This window comes from Mizuhopecten yessoensis, unplaced genomic scaffold (assembly GCF_002113885.1).
Source record: "Mizuhopecten yessoensis strain PY_sf001 unplaced genomic scaffold, ASM211388v2 scaffold4783, whole genome shotgun sequence".
Lineage (NCBI taxonomy): Eukaryota > Metazoa > Mollusca > Bivalvia > Pectinida > Pectinidae > Mizuhopecten > Mizuhopecten yessoensis.
This window is the reverse complement of record NW_018405719.1, coordinates 508336-518778: the sequence shown is the minus strand read 5'-3', so window position 1 is coordinate 518778 and position 10443 is coordinate 508336. Positions and strand designations below refer to the sequence as shown.

At 35.7% G+C, this 10443-nt stretch overlaps 1 protein-coding gene across 7 annotated transcripts in view; it reads left to right on the top strand.

The window, feature by feature from the left end:
- The first annotated feature begins 362 nt into the window (after positions 1–362).
- Positions 363–10443, top strand: part of LOC110449682 (mitochondria-eating protein-like) — a 29916-nt gene continuing 19835 nt past the window's right edge. For all 7 annotated transcript variants that reach the window (XM_021496707.1, XM_021496702.1, XM_021496700.1 and 4 more), the window contains exons 1-2: positions 363–506; positions 9616–9721. In XM_021496707.1, coding sequence (XP_021352382.1) covers positions 420–506; positions 9616–9721 — 193 coding nt within the window. In that variant the 5' untranslated portion in view covers positions 363–419. The remainder of the gene's footprint in view (positions 507–9615; positions 9722–10443) is intronic.

Genomic DNA, 10443 nt, shown 5'->3' with positions numbered 1-10443 from the left:
ACAGATCTGAGCTAGCTATAGCCACCTTAGATCAACATCTTATAACACAGCGAAAGAAAACCCCACATCAGAGATAAAACATGGTCCCACTGAAGCATTGTCAACTTTCTGGAAATACAACGTACGTTTTACGAGAAAAAATGCTCAAACGAGTTAGACGCTACGATCGTCGAAATTTCCATACCTTAATGCTAATTTAAAATATATTTTAAACAATTATATTTTGTTTGCTTCCATAGTTAATCAAATCCTGTTTGACGTCAAAGTGTGGTTATCTATTTACAGTTTGCAGGGAGTTCCGTTATCACACCTGCGTACACCTGTGAGGTGATCACGTGACTTTACCAAAGGAAGTACACAAACTATCATCACGCATGCGTCATCACATCGTCGTGAGAGCCGGATAGAAAGCGTCGAAAATGGCGGAATCTTTGAGACGTTTGGTGAATATCGGTACATTTACCGTGCTTCAAGAAAAGTTAGAAAGATGGCTGCAAAACTATTATGTAAGTACGGTGAAATTATGGTATTTCTACATGTCTCAATAGATTTTTGCACCTGTTTCCATTGGAAATTTTGCATAAACACGTATGATATCCACAACTGTCAAGATCGGGCTCGGTTGCTAGGCCGACAGAGTGATTTCGTGAAGTATCAAAACTTAACGAAGGGATTGTTGAAAATGACAGTGCACGTTACATTTATTTTTAAATTGGTTTACATAGAACTTAAGTAATATAATGTGTATCTATTGGATAATATGTGTAAATTATTGCTATGATTTTATTGCCGCCTTTGCAAAAACTGGTCCGGACTCGGTGGACTGAAACCTAATATTCCAAGAGAATATTTCTGAAAGAAGTTATCAAACTTTTGTAACTGTCAGAAAATTAAATATCAGCATAAGACTGTACGGCATGCTTTATCATTTTAGGTAGATTTCAGAATTGAGAGATTCAACACATATAATTTCAAGGATAAATTATAATTATAAGTTATGTATTGATACAGCTGTTAAAATATTATAAATTAATATTTTCTTTTTCTTCTATGAATCCTCTAGGAAAACTGAAACAGTTTGTTGTTCTTTAAAAAGTGTGAATTTGAATAATTAAACTTATTTAGTCATAATTTTTCATAAACTATAGTATATGACAGTCCTCTTTGTAAAAGTAAACATCTTGATCCATGCTTTATCTAGCAAAACATTACTGGAGTATGTATATGTCAAGAGATAATCCATATAGATTTGATCGTAAGTCCACTCCTTGAGATGTGTAGGACTGGTATAATCCTGTATTCTACCAGGAATTGTCTTATTTAGACCCAGAGATCTGCAGATCAGCAGTTTCAGAATTTCATTGATCCAATAAGTAGGTATAGTACTATTGTTGGCAGTAGTTAAACTATAGTTGTATGGAGCAGATATTGCTTCGGTTCACTACACACTTTACATGCTTGCACAGTGGACATGAGCCAAGACAGATTAACCAAATTCTGTATTTCAAAGCTTTCAGAATTATGATATATACAGTATATGTTATAATCATAAAGTGTATACACAATGAAATATACATGGTGTATGTAGTGGAAGACCATACTATTTTAAGAATTCTTCTAGCTGTAAGCTTCAAGCCAGGAAAATAATGAAAAGTAAAATCAGCTCTAATGAAAGAAATAACCAAATATATTTCAGTCATCAAGTGCACAAAGTGTTATTCTATTCCATTTATGAATATGTGCCATCGAAGAAAAAACAGTTCTCCTACAATTTAGATCTTTGAGCTATAAATTTGAACCATTTTCAAAAATCATCGAAGTTTCATGCAGAGTGTTCTAAACGGAAAGTGGATGTTCCATAAATGTATAATTAACGTTAGATATTAAGGTTAGTTTCTTGTCTACAAGGCCTTTTAAACTGGATGACAATGGTTTTATAATGCTATGAATTTAATTATTCTATTTAAATGTGTTATCAACAATACCTTACGTAAATTTTTAGATATTGAATGAATACCATTTGACATTTAAATAATCGAGGAAAGAGTGAATAAATGTTCATCTCAGCAGTTTCTGCTTTGGATAATGTATTTTGAATAAAATTGGAGGCATTACATTACAATAGAACAGACTATCTACCAGCCTCTGGGGTCATTGGAGGGCAAGATTATAATCCCTCAGCAGACGACTTAGTGGTTATAGTGTTGGAGCAGTGACGTTACTCACACACGTCAATATTCAATTTACATAGCCTATATCCCTTCAAATACTACGTAGTGTTGTTCAAGTGCTATGTCAAGAATGTTGACTTAAAGCTCTAAGTAGTTGTATCAGGAGCTTTGGAATCTGTTTATCGGTGATGTGCTCTTTTTGTATGAATGGAATAAAATCTGATGATACAAACACAGGTCACAGTGGCAGGAGGTCGTCATAAGGCGACACCTGAAGTATCATTTTTAAAACAGGAGATATTTTATTTATTGATTTATGTTTTATTGTATTTTTTATTGTCAGCCCTTTTATCCCAGCTGAGAATTTAAAAGTTTTGACAAATTGTTAGTAAAAGAAAAACGGCTTTATACCTTTTATGTTCTAGTAAAACATTTTGTAAATGGATGGATCTCTGATATAATTATAAAGCTGAGGTATACTGCTATGTATCTATGGTGTAGTGGTGGTGAAAATGCTGATGGCTGTCATTGGAGAACTCTGTACTACAAATTACAGCCGGAAAATTGTGTATTGATTTGCCCCGTATTTTGTATAAAACATGATCAATATGCTCATGTACTATTTATGGGTGTAATAATGAATCTGTAATCCATTTGTTGACTGTTGTTGTAACTGTTTTTATGGTGATGTTATCGTACAGGCATGCTAAAAGGTTCAGCTGTAGGACTGACAAACATGCACGCCAACCTGTGGCAGGAATTTAAGTATTGATTGGCAGAGAAGGATGAACAAATTTATCAAAATCATGATTTTAAATATATTTTGATCATACTACACACTATTTGTATTTATTAAAGAAATATCAGTTTTAATTGGGAAATAATCACATGTAGTACTTACTGTATAAAATAAATCAGTACTTATTTGCATACATTTAGATAATATTAAAAAACTTTTTTTTTTAATATTTATAAACTTGATTACTAGTTGATTTCAATGAGTAAAAAAATCGTTATTTTTAATAGTTTATCTGGGTAGGTGTATCATAATTATTTGTCTTGTGTGATCAGTAATATATATAACCTACTGCAGTACTTTGTCTGACAGGCCATTGGGGTCAATAACTTTCAGTCACTTATCAGTTGTTACAACCGTCTAAATCCCACATTGATCTCGCTGTAAATGGCCCAATTGTTTGGTTAGTGTATTGGGACGGCTGGCCACTACAACAGGAGAGCTGGGGTGGGCCAGGGTGGACCTTTATTACCCCTTCTATACAGTAGTTTTGTATGTGTCGGAGCACTCCCATCAATCTGTCGTGTGTAAATATATAGGCTACTGTGAAGGATTTGTATATGGTCTTTTCAATCTGTGAAACTTGAACTGTCAACAAACAAAGAATGTCTCCGATAAAACCATGTAGATATTTATGGTAGATCAGGTGTACTACACATGTACATATATACATTTGCCGCCAATACACTGGAATTCTGCAGGTCTCAGCAAGTTTTCAATTATACACCTGACTATAAGGTTCACATGCTGTTGAAGACAAGTTGTGACAAGATCCATATCATCCATGTACATAATATAGTAATGTATAGAAACTGAGAAAATGGCGGGCTTGCAGCGTGACAGTCACATCCTATTAGGATGCAGAGTCAGTCACTAACTAAATCCACTGGGAATTTTACATTTTGTATAATTATTCATTTAGACTGCAGTGTGCTGGGCGAATTGGAGTGTAGTACAGTTGTAGAGAGGCCTGAATTCCAAGCATTACTAGGATATTGTAACTTTAATGTAATGATGGTTGGTCACACACCCCAACATACCTGTAGCTAGAGGTTTACAAAGGTATACAAGTACATATAGTTATTTTACCCCCTGCAGACTTCCTTGGCTATGAGATCTGTCCATTGTTACGAGACCATGACTGATCTGAGCTACAGTAAACGTGACCGCAGAAGTTACTGTACAAACAATGCCTTTCTTATTAAACTTCTATTTACATAATTAGATTATTGTTTAAAAACTCTCCTTATTTTACCTGTAAAGCAATTATGGTGAACCTTCAAACATAAACCTGTTGCAACTTGAATAATCAGTTATTACCTATGTTCAGTAGGAGCTGGTGGCGGATACCACCATGTAATTGAACGTCGATACAGGTTTTAGCATTCAATACCAATGGAAAGTCATGAAAAATGAGAGACATTCCTCACACCTTAGACTAAAAATTTAAATTAGGAAGGTAATTGAACCTGCAGCTATTTGAAAGAGAAGGTGTAAAAACCTTGGTGTAAAATGATAATTACTCATTTTGAGTACATATACTTGTATTTCCGGTAAATAACTTTACATGTATAAAGTGAAAAAAATGTACAGATTTAACTTTTTGTTGAATTGTATTTTTCCTTTTATTTTCATCCTTGAAGTTACAATTGATAAGTCCTCTTATTGCTTGCTTTACACCTTTTTACTCAAAAAAGGTGTTTTAAAGTGAATTACTGTCATCAATTCACTTTTAAGTGATATTTGCCAGTGAATACATGTTGCATACCCAATATCAATTGTGCATTGTAATATGATAAAAGCCAAATATCCAACTCTTTGCTGTGCAATGGAATTCTTTTGTGATGAAAACGTTTTCACTCTTAGGTAGATTGTCGCTATAAAATTTGAAATTTTCACCTGTGTATCTGTCCGTTATCTGCCTGGTATACATTCGTTTAGAGATTAGTAGGTAAAGCTTACAGGAACGCTGTAGATAAATACTTATCACGGAGGCTAGGTAAATGTTCTCATTGTACTCAGCGTATTGATCGGTTCCGTAGTGTAAATTCCAAACATGTAAATTGATTAAATACTCTCCAGGTCTTATCCTTATTGAGTCCGGGCCTGTGTAATCAGATTTTCTGCTGCCATAGTTTTTCATTCAGCCCTAACTGTTAATATTCAGGCAAATCATACACATCAGAATACACATTTTAATAATATTGATGTCATTCTTGTTAGAAATTGTAAGGAAGTCAAACATCATCAATATTCTGAATGTCACAGGATCAATTTTATATTTTTAAGAAGTGATATAAATGTTGATGGCCTAATTCACGCATAACACCTTCATGACTTTTGTCATTTCCATTGATTTCAGTCCTCCGAGTGTTAACTCTCGTATAAAACCTTTATGACTTTTGTCATTTCTATTGATTTCGGTCCTCCGAGTGTTAACTCTCGTATAAAACCTTCATGACTTTTGTCATTTCCATTGATTTCAGTCCTCCGAGTGTTAACTCTCGTATAAAACCTTTATGACTTTTGTCATTTCCATTGATTTCAGTCCTCCGAGTGTTAACAACTTCAATACATTTTTCGAAACAAACAGATCAAGATGGTATCAGTTTAGAATACTTTACTTTAATCTTCATTTACGCAAAAAAATGGTTCAATTGATGGTCCCCAAATGTATAAGTCAAAATATTTAATGATGGTCCCCAAATGTATAAGTAGTCAGAATATTTAATGCTGAAATACTTCATGTACCTGTAGATTATAATTGTATCATGGTATATTAGAAAAGGCATGATTTTTCAGAAGTTGTAATCCGTTCAGCTGAGAAAAATAAAATACACAAATATAATTAGGTACATATATGTACATGCTGAAACATGTAGCGAGGATCCTTAGGTGTAATCTGTTGATTTGTTTAGTCTCTAAAGGTGATGCTAAATTAGCAAATTATGGATGATATAAATCAATTTGATTAACTTAAATACACAGGAGTGTGCATTGTGTAAAATACTTTAAAAACTTGATTTGCCTGATGTGGATGTCAAACGGTTTGCCATCAGGAATTAAGATTGACAAAACTTACAACAGACATGTTTTTATATGTCTTATTTCTCATTCCTTTACATCGCTAAGAACTTCATTTGTGAATGGAAATGTCCAAGAATGTGATTTTAAACATGACTTGAATTTTTTTAATCATAATATTTTTTCACATCACTAATTCAACAGTATTACGTAACTTTTATGGCTAGTTCAAACATGTTCTGTAAGATACGTAAATAAGATATTAACTCATTGCTCTATATCTATATACTTCATATTGTCAATTGGATTCCAAGCTAAATACATTCTAGTTTACCAGTGTATCCTCCTCTGTTAATGTTCAACAAATACACACCATGATAGCAATTCACCAAAAGTCCAAACGAAACCATGCTAAGGAATGAAATTGTAATTGATATGGTTACGATTGGACAATATCAACAGGTTTCATTTCCTGATAAACGCAAAGAATCCCCCCAGTGTGGAATAAGGTACAACCAGAAAATCAGGTCAATGATGTTTCCAAATCTTCTGGTGTAAAAACAGCCAATACTAGTACTGTTGTCTTGCATTATTGATGAGTGTCGGAATCTACACCAGATATTTATCAATGATTAAGGGGTTAGATAATGGATACAAGGACCTAGCGTAGATGCCTGTGTCTGTGTAGTCTATCAGGCAATTCTACTGAATACACACCCTCTGGTAGATCCAGTTAGTTTCTTAACTTATGGAATCTGCCCCTGATTTGTAAACAGAGATTACAAACTTTGGAGAAAGTGTTGGTACTTAGCAAGTGTTTTTTTTATGTTTTTACCTGTACACCTATGTCATTGTCTGTCATCACTACTTAGTGTTGTCATGTTGGTGAGTGAAATCCTGGATACCTAAATAACTATTCTGAATCACATGATGAGAAAAGGCTATTGCAGCCACATTTATAGAATCCGACTGGCTAATTGGGAAGGACAAGGTTTCTCTTGATAACTCAAAAGAGCAGTTTGTGTTTTAATTTTCAGGGGTCATGTGGTTGTTCCTCAATTATACTTTTGCTCCTGTTTTTTGAAAATAATCATCTTCCTTAAAATATCTGTTCACATGAAATTCACTTTACCGGTAATAATTTGGTTCCAAAATCTCAGTAAGTGAACCTTTCACTAGCAAATGTGTTCAGTAGGAAGGAAGACATTACGTTGAGATAAGTGTGTGTTTTGATAAACACAGAGGGTTAATACTCTGGTATTACGGTTCCATTGTAACTTATTAAGAGGTAACAAGTAGGGGCCAGGTACTCTTCAACGGGAGCTACGGGGTTGTTACTCAGGTTTAAATGTCACAGGAATTTCAAAAGGGATCAGTAGGCAGGTTTGTGTAGGATATAAGTTACAAAAGTTTTTACCATGAACTGTCTGACAGGCCTTTTAAAAGGAAAAGCTTTCACTTATCAGCCGTCTACATACAACAGGTCCTATTGTGTAATGAGAAAACTGTTACAGTAAGGTAGGCAAAATCAGTGAAACAGACTGAGCCTTTGTGTCACAACATAACGAAGACTTTGCTCGTCCTTGATGATCTGTGGGTGTCCAATTATATGCTTGTGATTATATAATCTGCTTAAAAAAGATTTTGATTTTTCTGTCTAGACTTGCTTTTAAAGAGGTTAATCTCACGATCTGAAAACTGAAGCAAATTCAGGAAAAAATGGATTGATTCAAACAGGATGCTTAAATAATTATTTTAAAAAATGTCTTGTTTTGAAAAAAATATCAAAAACACAGTTCATTACAATACAAGAAATGTGTCTGTAAGGCATCTATGCCCTGCTCACACCCTGAAAAACTAAAGCACAGTCACAGGTCAAGGTCAAAGGTCAAAATTACAAAAAATATATTCCAACATATTTAAAAGAGTGCATAAGCATATGAAGTTGTGTGACCCTAGTTGGAGTACTTGGGCCATAACTGACGTAAACAATAAAACTTCACCAAGGTCATACAAGTCATGGTCAAAGGTCAAGGTCACAAAAATACCATTAAGCATGTTCTACTTATAAAGATGCATTTAAGCATGTGAAGTTTCTTAACCTCAGCTATAGGTACTTATCCATAACTGACCTAAACTTAGAAAATGTATCAAGGCCACAGAGTTCAAGGTCAAAGACCAAGGTTGCAAATTATTGTGCAAGTTGCAACATGTTCTATTCATAAAGATGCATAAGCATATGAAGTTGTGTGGCCCTAGTAGTAGTACTGTAGCCAATACCTAAACATAAACACTTACCCATCAGGATGTACTAACAGATGTACACACAAAGGTAACACCTCCCACACCACTAAACATAAACACTTACCCATCAGGCTGTACTAACAGATGTACACACAAAGGTTACACCTCCCACACCACTAAACATAAACACTTACCCATCAGGATGTACTTACAGATGTACAGACAAAGGTAACACCTCCCATACCACTAAACATAAACACTTACCCATCATGATGTACTGACAGATGTACAGACGAAGGTAACACCTTCCACACCACTAAACATAAGCACTTACCCATCAGGATGTACTAACAGATGTACACACAAAGGTAACACCACCCACACCACTAAACATAAACACTTACCCATAAGGATGTACTAACAGATGTACAGACAAAGCTTACACCTCCCATACCACTAAACATAAACCCTTACCCATCAGGATGTACTAACAGATGTACACACAAAGGTAACGCCTCCCACACCACTAAACATAAACACTTACACATCAGGATGTACTAACAGATGTACAGACAAAGGTTACACCTCCCACACCACGAAACATAAACACTTACCCATCAGGATGTAGTAACAGATGTACAGACAAAGGTTACACCTCCCACACCACGAAACATAAACACTTACCCATCAGGATGTACTAACAGATGTACAGACAAAGCTTACACCTCCCATACCACTAAACATAAACACTTACCCATCAGGATGTACTGACAGATGTACAGACGAAGGTAACACCTCCCACACCACTAAACATAAGCACTTACCCATCAGGATGTACTAACAGATGTACAGACAAAGGTAACACCTCCCATACCACTAAACATAAACACTTACCCATCAGGATGTACTTACAGATGTACACACAAAGGTTACACCTCCCACACCACTTTGTGGTGGGATACAAAAAATGAATTTGTGCTTCAGAATTACATCATTTAATGTCTTCTCTAAAGACTAGATTTCAGGCCTTATGTAGTTGTATAGGAGGTCCTATATATGTTTAAGTGACGTTTGCTTGAAGTTTGACCTCTTAGTTCTGGTGTCTCAAAAGATTCTCAAAGATGTTTTGGACAAATTGACCTGATACACAATGCCTATGTACATGAAAGCATAAAATGAAAATTGTCCTTAAATAATTGGTCGAAAGAAAAGTTGTGTTCAAAGCAGAAGTGTTGGACCTGTATCTGAAATGTAAAATATGAAATTCTTAGAGTTGATGTGATTAATTGTTATCTAATTTAAAAGTTTGGCCACCTACAATGGTTTGAAAACTAATCTACAATGGATTTACTAAGATGTTTTCTACATTTGTATTTACAGATCAACACATGTGATCAGAATGTGGCCAGGTGTTGTGAGATCATCGAACTCAACGCCAAGGTCCAGGGGCAGCTCTTCAAACTCCTCAGTGTCACTGCCGAGGCTGGTACGTCTATATGTGTGATACTCTCTAACATGTCCTCAGTGTCACTGCCGAGGCTGGTATGTCTATATGTGTGATACTCTCTAACATGTCCTCAGTGTCACTGCCGAGGCTGGTATGTCTATATGTGTGATACTCTCTAACATGTCCTCAGTGTCACTGCCGAGGCTGGTATGTCTATATGTGTGATACTCTCTAACATGTCCTCAGTGTCACTGCCGAGGCTGGTATGTCTATATGTGTGATACTCTCTAACATGTCCTCAGTGTCACTGCCGAGGCTGGTATGTCTATATGTGTGATACTCTCTAACATGTCCTCAGTGTCACTGCCGAGGCTGGTATGTCTATATGTGTGATACTCTCTAACATGTCCTCAGTGTCACTGCCGAGGCTGGTATGTCTATATGTGTGATACTCTCTAACATGTCCTCAGTGTCACTGCCGAGGCTGGTATGTCTATATGTGTGATACTCTCTAACATGTCCTCAGTGTCACTGCCGAGGCTGGTATGTCTATATGTGTGATACTCTCTAACATGTCCTCAGTGTCACTGCCGAGGCTGGTATGTCTATATGTGTGATACTCTCTAACATGTCCTCAGTGTCACTGCCGAGGCTGGTATGTCTATATGTGTGATACTCTCTAACATGTCCTCAGTGTCACTGCCGAGGCTGGTATGTCTATATGTGTGATACTCTCTAACATGTCCTCAGTGTCACTGCCG